The following is a 19,031-nucleotide window of genomic DNA, read 5'->3' as shown; positions in this document are numbered from 1 at the left end:
CAATGGGGAAATTTAGATGAGATTCATAGAGATTCTTCTATGAGATATGAGAGAAGATTCTAAAGATTCTTCACTAAGCACCATTTTCAAACTGGTCCAGGGCTGGTTTCTAAACTGTGACGCGACAAACCTTGCAAGTTCGGGTCATCCTGAAATTTCACACCAAAACCCCATATCAGAAGGTTCTTGTGTGTGTGTGCGTGCGTGCGTGCGTGCCTGTGTGTGTGGTGTCTGGATCACCAGTACCTCTGTGTGTTATCTGTCCAATGTGTTAAAAGTGTTCATTTGAAATAAAACAAGAGTCCTACTTTGTTAAATGTGGTTCTGATTTTCAGATTTAAGTCACGGAAAAGTTGATTAGGTCCACCAAGTTCATTACTAATGGCATTAAAAATTGGAAGGAAGTTAAACTCAAGGGAAAAAGTTTTGAGAAGAATCAAAAAATAGCTTGGAAGGAGCATTTGAATACTTTATAATGACTTTTGAACTCAATGACTTTGACCATCGTCTGTTTTATAATCATCTCAAAATATTTAAGGAATTTTCCATAAAAACAAAACACATGTAACCCTTTCAGGGACAGCGGTTACTACAGTGGACATTTTATCATGTTATCAGGTTACAGGTTGTCATTATTAGTGCATGAAAGGGTAAATAATCCCATTAAAAATGGGGAAAAGACTGCTGCAGAAGAGCATTTTATTGTCTTAAAATTACTGACGTTTGGAACTTGGTGATTTTGACCATTTTGTGATGCATAATCCCTCAAATTTTTGCTGGTCTACTCCCATCAAAAGCCTCATGAATAATCCCATAAAATTAAGAATTTGGAAGCAAGTGAATTGAACATTTCTGGGAAGGAACAACTGAATCCCTCGAAATTACTTTTGAACAAAGCAACTGTGATGGCTTTCGGCTGCTTGCATGAACATTTTATAACCGAGCCTTCAGATTTGGATGCCGAGAGCTCAAAATAGCTCAAGAGTCAAAAGTTGAATGAACAAACACACAAAGTGCATGTACACACACACTCACACGCACACACAGCAGCAGCAGCGTCTGCCCACGCGTGAATGAACACACAAGGATTTGGGAGGAGTTGTCGCCCCCTCTTGGTTGTGTTTGTCTTCACGTGCCTTCAGTATAAATAAAATGAGTAGTCCATGCTATGGATTTTGCGTGGACCGAACCCACATAATTCTAACACACTAAGATAACTTTCTTTAAATCTCTGAAAATCAAATCAATCACTTGTAAACGCCAGAGCAAGAATCCCATCAAACTATTTTCGATTCAACATTTTTTTGTCCTATCTGCATTGTTGAATTTGAAGGCCAGCCAACACGATTAACAAGCTAGCCGAGCTTTAAACCCAACAATGTTGATGATTCTACTTTCAATTCAACAGAGGTGGCAAATCCGGGTCTATAAAATAGAAACCTTGCCAGGGTTCGGCTTTTGCCACAGGTGCTTCTACTCTGATAATCGAGTTCCCCCTGGCAACATTGTGACGGTGTTTTCACTCTCTGGATTTGGATTTGCCACGCCTGCAATCCAAGATTCTCGAGGTGGACCGGGTCTGTGCTACTCCAGGTACAATTTTCAATTCACCATTGTGGTCCTTTCCGTCGTATTGGAAGAACCTTGTTGGTTTTTTTACGGCTCGCTGGCAAAACATACCCTTGCTAGCTGAGGTTAAAGTCCAAGTATCCTCATGATTTTTCGGTTAAACTAAACATAAAACTAGTAGAATGACATGTTATGTATTTTAAACAAACGCATAATCTGTTATTTAATGCTCACAGATGAATAGAAAACTCATATGTAAATCCTCCAAGCAAATGATATTTTGATGCAGTGGTACCTCTACTTACAAAATGAATATGTTCTGGAAGAAATTTCTTAACTAGAACATTTTGGAAGGAGTGACGCATTTTTGGGGGAAAGCTGGAAAGCATTAATAGCATTTTCATGCGAATGTTTGGAGGTCACGAAATGAATTGCTTTTATCTGAGGGCATACCGTATTTGAGATCGAGGGTAGATCGGTAGACTTACCGGTAACTAGCCTATCAGTGTAAAAGGTATTACTGTAGCAGCGTCTATTGATGAAAAAGTAGGGCGGCTGATAACCACAAGAGAAAGGAAACATCTGGAATGTTGTCCAGCACGGACGTCATCACCATAATCGCACTGTTGTTGTTTTTTTAGCTGCGCACTCTCCAAAAGCAGTAACGCAAAGTGATGTCAAGAACATTTTTGTGTCGTTTTCATACGTCCGATGAGAGCAGATGCTCGCTGTCTGTGAAATGTTCTTTGAGGTGGGCACAAAAGTGGTCAGGCTTGATTCTGTGTAGCGGTGTATGCTAGCTTCTGGGCTTAGCGAATCAAATTAATTTGAGAATCATGAATGTGGACAGCACAGCCGGGTGCACTTATCATAGCTTGCCACTTTTCATTTATTAATCTCGCTTGATGTTTACTAAAACATCCATTCTTGTTCCGTAACTCTCTTAGCTCTGGGATTTGTGGCCACCCTCTCCTTCTTTTTCTACCTTCTTAGCTGTGTTCATGCAAATCGCTGGCGTCAGGCCAAATCCTTGTTCCTCCAAAATCATCACACCCCAAAAAATGGCATATTTGTTCAAACCTTAACATGACATATCAGTCAATCATATCATTGTAGCATCAGGACTGTAGTGCCAGCAGGAGAACAATTTAAAACTGAAAGCCATGATAAAATAAGCGTTTAGCAGTTGATATTCTGTCCTTCACATCTCACTTTGATGAAAGAGACTGAATGAGATTCAGGCGCAAGCTGGACCCTTCTTTTGACACCACGGTGCACAACAACTGTCTACCGTTATCTGTGTAGCATTTCCTCATATTAGTGATAAGTTTTCGACCCTGCCAAAATAGCATTGTGGGTGAGTGGACTCCAAGCGCTGTCTGGTGGTTGTGACTCAACTCACGCCACAATAACCAACAGTTTGGCAAATATTCAACAGCTAGTCAAAAAAAAAAGAGGCTTGAAGCACTTCATTGGCACTCCCGGTTGAAGTTTAAAGTCAAAATAAACATTTAAAAATATATATATTGTGTATTTAAAAAACGGCTTAGATTTCCTGTTCGCTAGCTTAATGCTAACATGAAATAGCATCTAAAGTCTGTGGTATTGCTAAAACCATTTTTATCCAATTTTTTTTAATGTCGTCATAAAAATCTTATTCCTGGAGCAGTCACATACACAAGTGAGAAGAGAAGTCAAACAAATTTAGTCTTAAATAAAATAAATAAATACAACCATTTTAACTTGGATGACACACTTCTTTCACATTTGTACCTGTCCTGTGCAATAATAGAGCAATTGGAGACCATTGGGGTCGGGTGGGGGGGAAATGACTCGAACCTTTCCGTGGCATTCAACAACACGAAACGTAGAGTAAGTGTCAATCAAAAGTGAACAATGTCATCATTATAATCGTCGCTACAGCTCTTGTACTGGCTCTCATTAGCTTCTGCGGGTCACCTCTACTTAATCACGCCTCCCCGATGATTGACGGCTCCAACCATGATGGAATTATTCATTAGCGGCTCAGACAGGTGAGACGAACCATTTGACTTTGACGCCCGCTGAACACTGTGCTCTTTGTCCCAAGATGGAGAACAAGGGAACATAGTACAGTACTGTGGAAAATTTGCCGCTGGCTTTGTTGTTAACAGATTAAACAAAACAACAAAAACAATTTCCACAAAGGAATAAATAAAATGAGGAACATACTAATTTAAGCAAAATTAGATTTCCTATCAATTAAATGAAGTCGTAGAGCTGGCCTAAGTAAAGTGAAGAGTCGCCGCACTCCCCCCCTATATAATAGTTTAAGTGCCTTTGTTCGCATCAGCAGTTATCTGGCGCAATTGTGCACTTAGCGAGCTAGCTATATCTGTGTCCCACAAACTGTATCTTCCCTTCAGATATTCCGTTAATGTGGTCGCTTTAGAGTGCCTCATTGTTGGATGTGAGTCGGCACACAGGAGGAAAGCAGAAGAGCGAATGAGGTTTAAAAAAAAAACAGATAAAATGGCCAGCATGTGATTGTGGACAGGCGGCTTCACACTGGCATTCTGAGCACCTCGTCACGGCCTAGAAATATTCCAGCCACCAACAATTTAATTTTTATTTCGTAGTTCAAATAGGTCGTTCTGTGCAGGCATAAAAAAAGATGCTTAGATGAGCATTTTTACGGATCGTAGCAGTTGTATTTCATTGAGAGTTAAATTGGGCATTATTTCAATGCCTTCGGCAAACAGACCCAGAGCATTTTGAAATTGGCTTTTTTTGTTTGTTTGTTTGTTTTTGGTTTTAATGGCTCATTTTATATGCTAGACCATATTTTTAGTGGTTTAAATCATTCTCTATAATGATTTAGAAGACGCATATTTTCTCTTTACACACTAAAGGGAAAAAAGTGTGATGTTCTTACATCAAAAATGTCTGACAAGAAGAAATAGAGGCAGACATGGAACAAGCAGAGTTTGCCTTGATTTAAGATATTTTACCTTTCCAGGCTTTTTTTGTTTGCAATTTACACAGCCATGTATGTTTTGTTCATTTGTTTATTTACCTTCCAAGCCCTCTGCTCATTTTCCCATCGTTTTTTTTTTCAAGGATTTTATTTATACAGACGTACCGATGAATAGGACTTATGAGCCCAAATGACCTTTATGAAATTCGTCTAACGCACGATGCAAAACACGATAGACAGGCTCGGAAAAATAAAAAAGCTGCAGTTTTTTATAAACCTTTAAATGCCTTCATGTGGAAGCGACAAATACATGCCATAAATAATTTTATTAGGTGCCTGGGAACTTTTTAATGGAGAAAAAATAAAAAGCACGTCTGAAAAGTTTAGCCTGCTGCCACCCTTCAGGGAGCACCAGAGAGATGCCGTAAATAAGGATGCTGTCACCTTGGTTAGGGCAAGAGATCAAAGCCTGTTATATACTGTATATTTTTAATTTTGGAGGGTCATAACATGCCAAATACAAGCCGACAAACCTTGATAACATTTCTTAGATCTGCAACATGTACATTTGAATGATTTAAAATGACATTTCAACCCTGTGTTTTGAAGCATGAAGAGGACGTTGTGACGGCGCACTACTGCCCTCGCGTGGCGATGCCAGGGAACTGCTGCAGTGGGACACGTGAAAATGAAGGTACGAGGGGTCTTCTTGGTTTATGGTGGCAAAAACCGTAACCTTCTCAAACGTACACCACGGGGATGTCTGCGCCAGTGTAGTTGTTCCATTCAAACAGTGCGGCGTTTCTTTTTTTGTGTGTAACTTAATGATGTAAGTAAAATGAATCAAATGTTTTAAATTCATGGGCTGCAAGTATTTTTCATACAAATGTTTGCTGGCTATGATGAAGATTTGGTTCAAGCACAACCATTGATCCAGCAAGAGATCAGAGGACGTACAAGAGATTCAATCTTTATTGAATTTATTAAGTTGTATTCAGACACTCAAAAACCGATTAGGCCCGTCGCGTGGTTAAAACCCATCGAGCCGTTAGCGGGTCACAAGCACTCGCTCGTATAAAATGAAGACATGATGATCAACACTGTGCAATGCGATTAAAAGTTCCTTTCCAACGTGACACCAGAGAGTTGATTTTTTTTTTGTCATTGTTTTTGTTAATAACACTACACAGAGCTAATTGGAATTATTAAAAAAAAAAAAGAAACACCACAGCTTTACCAGTTGGAGACAAGAAGAGAATGAATAAAAAAAATAAAATAAAAAGCAAAACCAACTGTACATTTGTTCAAAATCTCTTTCGTTGCGTGGTCATTTCTACACGTGCGGTGTTGACTCAGGGGAAGGGGGAAATGATCCATGAATCCTCCAGGAAGCAAAAAAAAAAAATTTAAAATTCCCTCCTTTTGGAACTGGGGAAAAAGGCGGGGGCATGTCACGGTGAGAGCCATTTTGTGGGCAAGGAGCGTTTGTGTTGGTGAGTTAGTTTACTTCAGGCGTTGTAGTGATAACATGCATCCTTTATACTGATGTACACTTGTTTAAAAAGAAAGAGGAGGAACAAAAGATTTTAGAAATGCAGCTATACAAAGTCTTTTGCTATTTTGGACTGGGGTGGTGAGGAACAAAGTGTGTGTGTGTGTATGTGTGTGTGTGTGGTAACCAAGACCACGGGCGGCCCTCCTAGTTACTGCAACAGGTGCGGCTGCTGGGTTGGGCGGACTCGGTCAGGTCTACTCCCCGGTTTCGCCCGCCGCCGGCGCTAGCTGCCTGGGGCTCGTTTTTGGGGAGCTTCTTGGCTACAACGATATCACCACAAAGCGTCGTCAACAAGCAGCTTTTCCCGGGAGCCCATTGCTACGTCTGACAGCTTTTGCGCGTCATCAAACTCTCAAGGTTGTCTCATGCATTGTGATACGTTTTTTTTTACATGATGTAATATACTCATATTAATAAATGCAATTCACATTAAAAAAATTCTGAAATGGCGTTATACAGTACGTGAAATCCAAGTTTCAGGAGGTGATGCTCACCGATGGCCATGAAAATCTCATTGACGTTCATGGAGGTCTTTGCTGACGTCTCCATGAAGAGCAGGCTGTTGTCGTCGGCGTACGATTGTGCGTCCTGAACACAACACAGGGTCCATGATATCCGCTTCATTATCGCGTGCTTGGGGCACATTCCTAAAGCGCCGCATTAAAGGAACTATTTTCAAAACGCAAACGACTCAGCCGGTACGATGTGACTAAAACTCTCAGCGGCAACTTCATTCGGTAACACTAAACAAAAAAGCTGAGCAAACGGGTGATGGTGTATTTTGACGCACCTGGAAGTCGAGTGCTCGCTTGCTGGCCAGGTCGGCTTTGTTACCGGCGAGCGCGATGACGATGTTGGGACTGGCTTGCCTCTGGAGCTCCTTCACCCAATTCTTTGCTCGCACGAACGACTCCTGCGCGGGGGACACATGAGCCAGGTGTTTGGATGTACCGTATATGCCCGGCTACTAGCTAGCAACCAGTTCTGCCCGGCTACTAGCTAGCAACCAGTTCAGGTTGTACCACATTTCACCAGCCAGAAAAAAAATAAACGCTGTCAGACTCAATCTCACTTATGAATCAAAACTATCCATACAGGTGATGATGAGTGTGAAAGTTGTAACCCACTACACTGGCCAAACGTCAGTTCCATTTTTACCCGCGACCCTAATAAAAAGGCCCAATGCGATAGAAAATGGAGGGATGTACCTCATTGGTGATATCATAGACCACGATGGCGGCCTGGGCACCTCTGTAGTACATGGGCGCCAGGCTGTGGTAGCGTTCCTGACCGGCCGTGTCCCAGATTTCAAATTTGACCGTCGTGTCATCCAAGCAGACTGTCTGAGTCAGGAAAGCGGCTGTGGGGAGCACCAATATGAGACGGGGGGGGGGGGGGGGGGTGTTAGCGTCAGCCTTCTTAGGTTTATAACAATCATGCAGTAAACAACGCAAAAAACTAAATAAGCAAAGTAGTCGACCTGCCCCTCCCAAATGTTTGGACTTGCCTATAATTCATCAAGAGTTCATAACCTTTCAAACCAGAACAAATTACTGGGTTACAGATGATTTTATTTCTATTTTTGTATTTCTTTAAATGCACGGAAGTGCACATGTACATGCAGCAAAGATGCTCTGTCATTTTCAGTAAGAACCCAGGCAAAATGTAGCTCCTCCCGAAAATGCAAATCTTTTTCTCAATTGAGATGTAGCGCTTCAACCATAATTCACGGACAGAAATGACGACTTCCTGATTAGACATGGCTCCGGGCAGCAAACTATTTTCTTGTCTCGAACCATATCCAGTGAAGCAATTTCAAACACAAAAGGCAATTATCAGTTCAAACTCGGCATTTCTTCTAAGTATAAAAAAGCATTAAGGCATTCATTAAAAAAAAAAAAAAAAAAAAAAAAAGGTATCAACAGCAACAAGTTTTTTCTGTCTGTTCATTTTCCAACTCGTGTGAATGGGGCAGGAAGTTTACCAGATTTTTTTGTTTGTTTTTTTGCCGATGACAGGTGGGACAAGAAAAAAAGCAAACCTCCAATGGTGCTTTCCTGGAATTCGTGGAACTGTCCCTTGACGAAGCGGAGCACCAGACTTGACTTCCCCACCGCCGACTCCCCCAGCAGCACGAGCTTGAACTGGCAGATTTTGTTGCCGGCGTTGGGCCCATTGGGTCGGGTAGCTCCGCCTCTACTTGCCATGTCGCTTTTTCCGCACACTTCCTGTTGTGGATGCTGCGGAAACACACGGGCAAATGTCACCTCAACAACTGAATGTTGAAAGCACCTGCACGATGCAAGTTAAGGCTAAAGTGACAAAATTATATGTAGTTGTCCTCAAGGGGCTGCTTAACTATGAAACGACTTCATAAATGTTTAATGGTAAGTGGTCCAATGCCAAAATTCATGTACCCCGGTATGTACCCCGGGGTTCAGTTCCCATTGTGTCCAGTGGAGGAAGATAATGTAAAACACGCTTTTCTTTTGTGTAAACAGGAACAGATTATAAAACATTAAATATGTTCAACCTTTTCTTTTTAAGAAAGTGCAACATCAATGGTTTGTCTTCTTTTTAGGAGATAAAGGATTTGACAAGTGGAACAGTAAGTTATATTTTCATAACTAGTTTTGAACAGAAGTAGAGTTGCATAGATAAAATGAACTGGAAGGCTGGATTTAGCCCGGAGACCTTGAAATCTAAAAGTAGCCAATACAAGAGCGATATTTCTTCGATTGATGGTAATTATTGTGCACCATCACACAATACTTAATGCACAGCAACACCCAAACATTTCCCATGTGTTTGTATGTTTTCATTTTGGTTTTCCCAACATATGATGTAGCACCGCAGATGTGGCGAGTTCACATCTGACTGCTCAGTACACATGGGCTAAAGCAACGATAATCACTGTGAAGAGTCTCACCTCCCACCTCAAGAGACTTGAATGATAACGACCGTTCACATCGACTGAGTCATCGGAATGGTTTGGCATTCCCAATGTCACACGACAAACACTGGCTGCTTTGACAAATTCAACAAGTAGTTGCAGCAACTATGACAATGTCCATGGTACGACCTGACCTCAATATTCTCATTTAGTTATCGTTGTCTCGTCGTCATCGTCGTTATTTTAGGTCACAGGTGTGGAGCAATGGTTATAAAACAGATTTCTGGGAAATAATGTGGGAATATTTAGGACGGAGGCAGTTTCCTTGGCAGTTTTTCCAAACTAACATATTATTACATTACCAGACAAACTGGCCACGTGATTAATTTAACACATTTGACTGCGAACTGCAGTAGTCTGCGTGTAACGCGTTACGAGAGCAAGTTCAATCAACCAACTCGTTCGGTTGTTGTTGATTAGCGCGAACTAGCACAATACTAGCTAACGTTAGCACAGCGGCTACCTTTTAAGTTCGCAACGCCGTACCGAGAGGCGATTCTTAGCTGGTGGCAATGTCAACTTGACGGCGCGTGGTGTCACGGAGCGTGTGTGTACATTTGCGCGTTAAAGTGTCGTTTTGGCAAACGGTGATGGTATGTGCGCTCGATTTGGGTGTGTACGGCTAATGACAGCTACCATGTTAGCCGTCAATGGCAAACAGCTGGCTAGCGTCACAATCCGTTCGCTGTCTTTTGGGTCAATCAAATGTGGTCAAAATGCTTCACAAGCGTCCATGTTTATAATCAAAAGTAGCGCAATCCAGCCGGTCGGACGGGCCTGAGTCACCACGTTAGCGGTTTAGCTTGCTCGATTCCACTCCAGCGTCGCCGTTAAAGGCAGGCTGAGGCTAGCAAGCTAGCCCGCAGAGGAGGCGCTGCGCTCGGGGTTGGACGTGTGTTTAGCCGCGGCCGTGTCGGGTGGAGTCCCCCCCGGTTAGCCGTCAGCTCGCTTTCTCCTTATGGGCTCCTTTACTCACCCAGCCAAGAGACGACGCCGCTGTCTAATGCTGCTGACAGAGTCCCCCCCGAAAAAACAAAACAAAACTACGCACTTTGATGTCTGGCGGGATTAGTGAAACATTAGATTTTTTTGAATGTATTTTTTTTGCTCCAGTAGGCTCCGCCACTTGTCTCAACTTCCCTGTAGGCTTTGTACGAGCGATGATGACAGATCGTATGACTGCGACTGGCAATCCTCCTACGTCTCACCGAGCCCCACCAATCAAACGCGCGACTTCATTCTTATCGTTTGGGGATATTTTATATTATGCGCCTAAAATCCTCGCTTGATAAAACACCAACAAGGCTGAGAAATGAACACAAAATGGCGATGTCTACATTCAATATAAATCTAACTCGTTCGTCTACACGACATTCATTTTTTTTTGTTCGAATCTTTTTTTTGTCAGTTTCGGTTTATTTAATTTCGCGTTTACTCGGACGCACTCTTATTTTGTGTTCGAATGAAATCTTTTCAATATAACAGCGTGTCCTTTTGAAATGTTGCTAGGCAACAACAAACGGTTGGTATGCCTGCTCTCCTGTGTCGTCCTCGAAGAAATATGTTCTTAGTTGAACATTATTTTAAGTATTAAAAGTCAATTGGAGCTCAGTATGACAGACGCAATGAGGATAGCAGACCTGCCGAGGGTAAGTAAACCTTTGTTGTCTGAGTTTATTCACAGAACGCCACCGCCGTTAGCCAAATTTCTGACTGATACTCTGAGCTGATCTGTATTTTCAATATACATTTCATTTGTATCCCCCCCTCACTCACCAACACACACGCCAGGCTGGAAAACAAGTTCCAATTGGGGACAGAGCAGCAACTTGTCTTCAAGAAATAACAAGGGTAAGTTCTAATGAGCGTTTTGAGGGACCCTAAAAGGCTTGATTAAAATTAGGACATTAGTTTTAACATACAGGCTTTCAAAAGACACTGATAATGTTTGAAACTAAATACAAGTTAGATGACCACCATTAAACACATTGATTCACTTTAAATCCAAATAAGACATTTGTGTCACTGAACGTCCAACAGATGTCATTTTCTTGAAATGTTGATCCATGTCGCAATTTTACATAGTAAGACACTAACTAGGAGTAAGTGCTCAAAGCCGGCCTGCTATTTTTTCATCTCTGAGGTCATCTCATCGCCTAAATACAAGCGCGTGTAATTATTCACACTAAAGTCTCCTGCCTGGTTTTGTTGAAAGCAACAATTGGTGTTGGGAGGTGTCAATTTCCCACTTTCCACCAGGTCACTGTTATGGGATACTGACACTGACATACATGGAATAAATGGTTGGACAAAGTTTTCCAGGCAACTTTTTTGCTTTCAGGGGGAGTATGTAAGTCGTAACAGAGCTGGGACAGCACAAGTTGTAACGATCGTATGCCTTTGCTGCTTTGTGTCTTCCACCTTTTCTCCATTGTGACACTATAAATGACACTGAAGCAGACAGGGAAGTGAAGTTAATCACCTGACGCTTACTTCCCCCACCCTGAGTCATGTTGAAAGTAGATTTGGTGTCAAATAATTATTTGATGTCACAATAGATGTTGCCGAATACATCTATCATCTAATTGTGGATGGCAGGATGCAGTGTCACAAGGCATACAGTCATGGCATTATTCTGCCTTTGCTGGCAGAGATTGTGCGTTCTGGATCTGACTGCACAAGAAAGAATCTCTATGAAAGAATCTGAAGATTGGTACTTTTCTGAGTATCTTTGCAGGCTCACTATGGTCATATTGCAACATATCCTCGGTTTCACAAAGCCATGATAAATATGTCAACACGGTGATATTTCTACTTGTTATTTTTTCCAGGCCACAACTCCGCCTATGGTTCGAAAGTACCGCAACAGCAACCGACCAGGACTCGGCATGGTCCGAGTGCACCACGGCAAGGCCAACGACCCAAAAGTGGCCGCCACCCTCGTTCACGGTCTCTGCAGCAAGTCTTCGCAAACGGTCAGCTGGCATTTGAAAGTCCATCCATCAATTTTCTATCGCACTTAAAATGGGTCACGGGTGAACTGGAATCTATTCCGTCTGATTTTTGGAGAGAGGCGGGGAAACACGACCTTGAGGTCAAAATGTATCCTAGCTTAATTTTATGAATAATGCCTTAAATAATGTTATTGCAAAAAAAATAAATAAAATGATACTGTTATTTTACATGTGACAGGCTGCGGTTTTGCTCAACCCGCAACCTGTCAGCAAGTTCCAACAGAAGCTGCAGGAATTCAGTGAGGCTGTGATTGCCTCACGGAAGGCGGCGTTACAGGGACGCTCGCCAAACCCTGCCGGACTTCCCATCTGGTACAATGAGCAAACCACGTTTGGAATTAAAACACTTCGGGGTACGTCACTCCAAATAATCTCTTTAGGTTTTGAGTGTGGTTGGTTTCTCATTTTTTCTTACTGTTTTTTTCTTTTTCTCTTTTTTATTTTTGTGCAGATGTGGAAGCCGCCGATTTGATTTATCCTCCTAAAACTTTGGAAGAGCTGGAAAAGGAGGAACAGGAGGCGCACAAGGTTTACGTTCGCAGTCACAACGGATACTTTGTTGGTGAGAACTCTGCAAAACGAAAAGTTAAACAAGTCAAAGCTGTATGATCAAAGCAGAAGAACACTTTTTTATTCTATTGTAATTGTGTTCCAGGTGAGCAAAAAGACAGGAAGTACAACTATGACAAAAGCATTTGCTTTGGGATCCAGACGCCCTTTTGCAAAGACGGACGCCAAGTCAGTAGAAGTTTGCATTGGTTGGGAGAATCCACCAGGTGACACCAACAGCAACATTTTGATTTGTGTATTTTTTTTATTTTTATTTTGTACCGACAGCTTTTTACTGATCCCAGTTCTATCATTAGCGGTTCTCTAAAGATGTAAGACCATGTGACTGTGGTGGTTGCTGTGCAGCAGTTGTCAGGAACCACTGGCCACTGCTATTTCACTTTTGATCAATCATTAATCAATTACAGATTTTATTTATAACTTCACATTATCTATCGTTTGATTTTTACTGATTTAGATTTTTTTTTTTAATACGAAGTGTTTATTTGATCTTTTTCAATGGGCATTTTTACCTACCTGTATGTATTTTAATAAGCATCCATCCATAATCTGACCCGTTTATCATGACAAGGGTTGCAGTATGATTTCATATTCATAGAATATTACCACAATTTTCATGAAATGTCATTTATTATTTGGGATGATGGAAAAGTGTGAAATGAAAATTGTGGGGCTCATACTCAATGGTATTGAATTTTTGACTCATAAATTGTTAATCATTTATTTTCTGAAGGTTGTACAATCCAAACCCCGAGTGGAAGAGATCTCCAAACAGCAGGGAGAAGTTGGAACGACAAATTGGAAACGTGAACAAGTACGTTTAAAAAAAAAAATTCACACCAACTACGTCAAAACTTCAACTTTTAAAACTTGCCGTGTGTTTCTCCCAGGAGAGGAAACAACGTTGAGGTGCCCCTAGACCGCACCTTTGGAATTATCATACCACAAGATGAATACAGTGAGTTTTTTTTTTTTTTAATGAGAGTGGATGGCGTGAGCAAAGGTGGGCGATGACGTTTTCACGTGTTTGGGCAGGTGTGGAGGAACTGATCCATTCAGCGGAGCAGCCAGTGGATAAGCGAGAGCGAGGCAGCGAGCGCCAGCGTTGCCTGGCCATGGCCGTGCGGAACCGCCTCAAAGTGATCAATTTGCAGAACTTCCCGTCATTGCTGCAAGCCTTCAGGCACTATGACAAGGTACACATGGACTCACAAATCCAGGATTGGGATGATTCGGTCTATGGCCCACTTCAGGCATGAAACAAAGACATTTATTAAATTTATTAGGGCATCTAATCATTTGAGAAATGATCAAAGAAAATACATTGAGTGTATCCGGAAAGTATTCACAGCGTTTTACTTTTTCTGCGTTTTGGTGAGTTATAACTTTATTAGAATGTGGATTTGTCTTTGACATTTTTTTTTTTGTGTGTACAATTTTATAGAAAAAAATACATGTAATTACGTATCGGCCGTGAAATAACAACTCAGATGTAAACAAAATACTGATGCTGCTCGACTAACTCGGGGCCTACTTGTTCCTTTAACCCAGGGGTGTCCAAACTTTTTGCCAAGGGGGCCAGATTTTATGTGGTAAAATGTCGGGGGGCCGACTTTGGCTGACATTCTTTACATTGAACAACAATATTGTTCAACAAATTTTAGTAAGCCAGTCTGTTTCACATTGCCATTTTTATTTTAATTTCAACAATCTTAAGAATTTCTTTTGGTTCATTTGAAACAGGTATATCACATGCAACTGCTTATTCACTTGACTTTTTCTTAAACAGAAGTCTCCTGAGTGCAAATTGATTGATTTGAAACATAAAATGTATCACCATGACTTTTCAATAGTCACAAAACCTTTGACTCAAACAACAGGGAAATGAACAAGCAATACACATATCCACAACTGCAAGGATCATTTGAAATATGACATATCAGTCAATATAAACACGGAGTGATGTCTTGTTAACTCGTGAGTGATGCCCTCTAGTGTCTAAATGCTATTACTCATTTAGTGAATGCTATTACTCATTTAGCCACTAGAGGGAAGCAGTACTCTATGAAACATCACTCACCAGTCTACGAGACCTCAGTCAATGCAACACGTGTTCCATTGCGCCCAACCTGCGGGCCAGACGGCACTGATTTTATGACAGGGGCCGAGGGCCGGATGAAATTCGACCGCGGGCCGGATTTGGCCCGTGGGCCGGACTTTGGACATGCCTGCTTTAACCAATCAAATTTTGAATTCGCCTAACGGTACCATCTCTCTGACCCACCAGCATTTTTCCATCCTCTGGTTGGTGAATCGGAGCAAAACTTGTTGCGGCCAGGTCTGAGGAGCAAAAGACTTCTGTGATCCGCACGCATTTAATATTCCAAGATTTTCAAACATGCTCTGTGTTCTTTTCCCGATTTGATAAATCCTGATTGTGAACCCTTGATAGATGATTGAGATTTTTTGTATTTGTGGTTTCTGTAATTTTGATGTGATAGCGGCACAGTAGATTCATTCATTCATTCATTCATTCATTCATTCATTCATTCATTCATCTTCCGAGCCGCTTGATCCTCATTAGGGTGGCGGGGGGTGCTGGAGCCTTTCCCAGCTGTTTTCGGGCAGTAGGCAGGGGACACCCTGAATCGGTTGCCAGCCAATCGCAGGGCACACATAGACGAACAACCATCCACGCTCACACTCACACCTCGGGACAATTTAGAGTGTTCAACCAGCCTGCCACGCATGTTTTTGGAATGTGGGAGCAAACCGGAGCACCCGGAGAAAACCCACGCAGGCCCGGGGAGAACATGCAAACTCCACACAGGGAGGCCGGGGCTGGAATCGAACCCTGTACCTCTGCACTGTGAAGCCGACGTGCTAACCACTGGACTACCGGGCCGCCCGCACAGTAGATTACTTCGCTAAATTCCCCAACTGAAGGGCCAGCTACCAAATACGCAGGCTGCTAATGATTAGTGGGAAAATGGCTACGGCAACATACGGTAATTTTGGACAAACTACTCGTCAGTGAACACGGATTTAGAATTCCATACAGTATGTATAAAATGAAATAGGAACAATCTCCGCAATCCAGGAAGTAGTCTGGTAACCGGACGGCCCGGGAGATGGATTGATTGAGAACCGCGACGGTCCAAAGATCTGACTACAAAGGCGATTTTTGTCCCTAGAAAGGCAAAGGGCGCATCGACAAGGAGGACCTGCAGGAGGTGTGCCGTCACTTTCAGGTGGTCGCCAGCGAGGCCGTCCTGGACGACGTGGTGAACGACTGCGACCTCGACCGAGACGGATTCATCAACTTCCTGGAGTTTGCCAACTTTCTGAACTTGAAGGACAAGATGCCGCTGGACAAACGGGAGCAGCATTTGGTCATGAACAGTGAGTACCATGTGTGCAGAATTTGTCGATAAAAGACAAACCATTTTTATTCATTTTTTGGTGTATATTTTCAGGCCAGTTCCAGACCGGCTTAGACTGTGACCACAAATTGCGATTGTCTGAACCTGGTTGTGGCGCTTTGTTGACAACCAGTGACCTGGAACCTTTCAAGACCGGCAGCTCAAAGAGGATCGTGAGGACCCTCAGACGACCCGAGCAACACTCAGACCGCTTCATCACCACTGCTTCCTTCATTGGGGCCACTGCGGAGGAGCCGCAACCATCTTGTAAGTTATTCCTATCAGGTCACTACGTTGGAGCCTTGATTTGTGTCGGTCCACTTGGTGCCACGGATGTCCGAGGTGTTCCGACTCGTTTTTAATTGCAGACGAATGAGCTGATCTAAACTTATGCGGGTGCTAATTTTGGGAATTAAAATTTACAGGGTGAATCCATAATTTTTTTTCGCTTTGGTTGGTGTAAAATAAGTAACTGTGAGTGAATACCACATTTGAGCTTGATTTCTTTGAGTGTTTCTTAAAGTCAAAAAGTTGCCATTCAAAATGACTTTACTTTTGTTTCTATACACTCTAAAAACAATCGGGTCAAAAAGAACTCATTTTCAGTTAAATTTGACCAAACTACTGTGTTTAAAAACCCACACTTGGGTCAATTTTAGTCCAAAATTGGGTTATTCAATTTTGACCCAATTTTTAGGGTTACATGAATATAACAAATTGGGTCACAACAATGCAAAAATTTGGTTTATTCCATTTTGACCCAAACTTGAGGTTTAAATGAATACATGAAATTGGGTCAAAATAATGCGATTTATATATATATATATATATATATATATATATATATATACTGTATATATATATTTTTTTTTTTTTACCCAACTCTGATTTAACAAGAAAATTGAGCCAAGTATTCTTGGCTCAATTTATTATCTTAATTTTCTTATCTTAATTATAATTCCCCTAATTGTTTGATGAAAATAGACCAATATTAAAAATGTCTTCATATCTATTAGGCCCTGACAAATGCATTAAATAGGCATTTTCAAATAAGCAAATATCATCCAATTGTTTTGGATGATGGCGAGGGAAGACTGTATTGCGACATATTCTACCCATGTTCGCTTTCCTTAGACGCTCGCACCTTCGGTGTACCGTCAGTGCGCACGGACCTCGTGCCGCCGCGCAACCGGAGGTTCAACAACAACATCAACTACGGTGACGTGGTCTCAGTGGTGGATGTGCTGCTGCCATCAGTTTACGCACGCCAAGGAGTCTACCAGGACCACTTCTTCTGCCCACGCTCCAAGTCAGAAGTATGTATGCTACGTCGGACTATTGAACAAAAAAAAAAATGGCGCTCAAAATTATTTCATAGCTCAAAGAGCAGCACGGATATACAGAGCAAGAATGCGGCATCTAAGAATCGCATGTTGTCGTCCATTTCTGGATTTGTGCTTTCGGTGCCGCCCTCGTCATTTCTGTCCAATGGGAATATCGGATCTTCACACACGTCGAGGTGCTTAAGGAATATAGTTCACTTGCGAAAACGAAAAGAAAATTAAGTCTGTTTTTGGTCCGGTCCAAAGTAATAATATTAATAATAATAATAATAATTCATTTTATTTAAAACCGCCTTTCATGCCACCCAAGGACACTGTACCGACAATGAGGAAATACAATGTAAAAATAGATGAGAAAAATATTATATAAAAACAGGACATGAAATCACAAAACTTGGGAAATGGAAAAATTAAGTGTAGTTTCCATTGTTTGGCTTCCCAAGACAAAGATTTTTTTTTTTTGCGTTACAAGTATTTTGATTCCCATTGACAGATTGCTGAGATTTTCAGCAACGTGGGTGCAAACCTTCCCGAAGAGACGTTCGAGGAGGCCTGGAATCTGGCCTCTACGAAGCATCCCGGCGGCGAAGTCTGCGTGGAATCCTTCCGAACGGTACTCAAGGAAATCAATGCTTTTTAGTGAGGACCAAAAAATTGGTTTTAGCGGCTATTTTTTAGTTTTCTACCAAATGTGGGCATTTAATGTCACGATGAAATGATTCAAAATGTCAACTATCAAGACGAAAACTATCTTTTAATTAGCCGAGGAACAAAGACGTGTGGTGGAATGCTGTGGACTTATAAATGAGTCATGCAAATGATTTGCTGTGTTTTTTTTAAATCATTTGTTCTGTGTGAACATTATATTTGAGGTCTAATTGCATCAAAGGGACAAAACAATTCATTTACAGGCTGTTTGGCTTCACGGAGCTATTTTGCCATCATTTTGGCTAAGCGGATTAATGAAGCGTCTTGTTGGCATGCCGCCTCGACTCGTTGACGCTGTGAAATAGTTTTAAATAAATCAAAATATGAATTCATCACACGTGTCGCGTGCGCTTCTTTGTGTCTGCCGCCATTTAAAAGGGAGTGACGCGATGGCGTGACGAATTGTTTAAACGCCGCGTCCGCTGTCGCGTTGACATCGCGTCACTACGCCTAATCTCATTAGCGCGTCACGAGGAAATGAATCATCTTGTGTGATCTAAACACTATGAATGACGCATTAATGTTCTGCTACATTCAAATGTCTTTTTGTGTTCCTCACACGGCAATCGTGTCAAAATCGCATTTCTGCATGTTGACGTCTTCCACCTTTGATGATATTGAAGCGGTAAAAGTTTTGCAAGTTACACCGGGATCATCAATAAGCGGGAAATATAAACAGAGTGCTGACACATTGTTGGAGAAGTTCAAAATCAGAATTCTCTTATTCTGTCTCACCTCATCATTGATTTGCGACTTACTCGGAATTGATACACAGAATTGTCTGACAAGTACCCCCCCACACCCCCAAAAAAATCCCAGGTGGTCAAATAATTAAAATTTGCCTCACTAATTATATCAATATAAATATCAGGTGAGTTTCGCCAATATTAATACTGCTACTTTAAATAATTAAAGTTGATGGATCACGAAATTGCTCATTT

The 19,031-nt window shown here is 41.7% G+C and overlaps 2 protein-coding genes across 3 annotated transcripts; one reads left to right on the top strand and one right to left on the bottom strand.

The window, feature by feature from the left end:
• Window positions 1-5,479: 5,479 nt before the first annotated feature.
• rab5ab (RAB5A, member RAS oncogene family, b) lies at window positions 5,480-10,202 on the bottom strand. The gene is made up of 6 exons (XM_052066049.1): window positions 10,010-10,202; window positions 8,122-8,320; window positions 7,289-7,440; window positions 6,871-6,993; window positions 6,575-6,668; window positions 5,480-6,340 (listed from the first exon to the last, which is right to left on the bottom strand). The coding sequence occupies exons 2-6, from the start codon at window positions 8,285-8,287 to the stop codon at window positions 6,225-6,227; spliced, it is 651 nt and encodes a 216-aa protein (XP_051922009.1). The 5' UTR covers window positions 8,288-8,320; window positions 10,010-10,202; the 3' UTR covers window positions 5,480-6,224.
• A 244-nt stretch (window positions 10,203-10,446) lies between these two features.
• efhb (EF-hand domain family, member B) lies at window positions 10,447-18,422 on the top strand. Of its 2 annotated transcripts, XM_052066034.1 has the most exons (13): window positions 10,447-10,682; window positions 10,825-10,884; window positions 11,865-12,008; window positions 12,226-12,400; window positions 12,499-12,609; window positions 12,703-12,823; window positions 13,351-13,431; window positions 13,508-13,575; window positions 13,653-13,813; window positions 15,812-16,019; window positions 16,094-16,306; window positions 17,174-17,355; window positions 17,876-18,422. In XM_052066034.1, the coding sequence occupies exons 1-13, from the start codon at window positions 10,647-10,649 to the stop codon at window positions 18,020-18,022; spliced, it is 1,707 nt and encodes a 568-aa protein (XP_051921994.1). In that variant the 5' UTR covers window positions 10,447-10,646; the 3' UTR covers window positions 18,023-18,422. The 2 variants fall into 2 exon arrangements, with proteins under 2 accessions (XP_051921994.1, XP_051921993.1); XM_052066033.1 differs by lacking the exons at window positions 10,447-10,682; window positions 10,825-10,884 and adding an exon at window positions 11,653-11,780.
• Window positions 18,423-19,031: the final 609 nt, after the last annotated feature.

The sequence above is a fragment of the Hippocampus zosterae genome, chromosome 5 (genome assembly GCF_025434085.1).
Source record: "Hippocampus zosterae strain Florida chromosome 5, ASM2543408v3, whole genome shotgun sequence".
NCBI classification, from domain to species: Eukaryota; Metazoa; Chordata; class Actinopteri; order Syngnathiformes; family Syngnathidae; genus Hippocampus; species Hippocampus zosterae.
This window is presented reverse-complemented; position numbering and strand designations above follow the sequence as displayed.

What these genes read in the sequence shown, in the direction of transcription:
- rab5ab (XM_052066049.1), bottom strand. Translation starts at nt 8,287, where the DNA reads ATGGCAAGTAGAGGCGGAGCTACCCGACCCAATGGGCCCAACGCCGGC. An exon ending in TCTATGATATCACCAATGAG is followed by an intron (nt 6,994 to 7,288) that starts GTACATCCCTCC and finishes TCCCCCGCGCAG; the next exon opens with GAGTCGTTCGTGCGAGCAAA. An exon ending in AGCGAGCACTCGACTTCCAG is followed by an intron (nt 6,669 to 6,870) that starts GTGCGTCAAAAT and finishes TGTTGTGTTCAG; the next exon opens with GACGCACAATCGTACGCCGA.
- efhb (XM_052066033.1), top strand. Translation starts at nt 11,658, where the DNA reads ATGGCATTATTCTGCCTTTGCTGGCAGAGATTGTGCGTTCTGGATCTG. An exon ending in CAAATTGGAAACGTGAACAA is followed by an intron (nt 13,432 to 13,507) that starts GTACGTTTAAAA and finishes TGTTTCTCCCAG; the next exon opens with GAGAGGAAACAACGTTGAGG. An exon ending in CCTTCAGGCACTATGACAAG is followed by an intron (nt 13,814 to 15,811) that starts GTACACATGGAC and finishes TTTTGTCCCTAG; the next exon opens with AAAGGCAAAGGGCGCATCGA.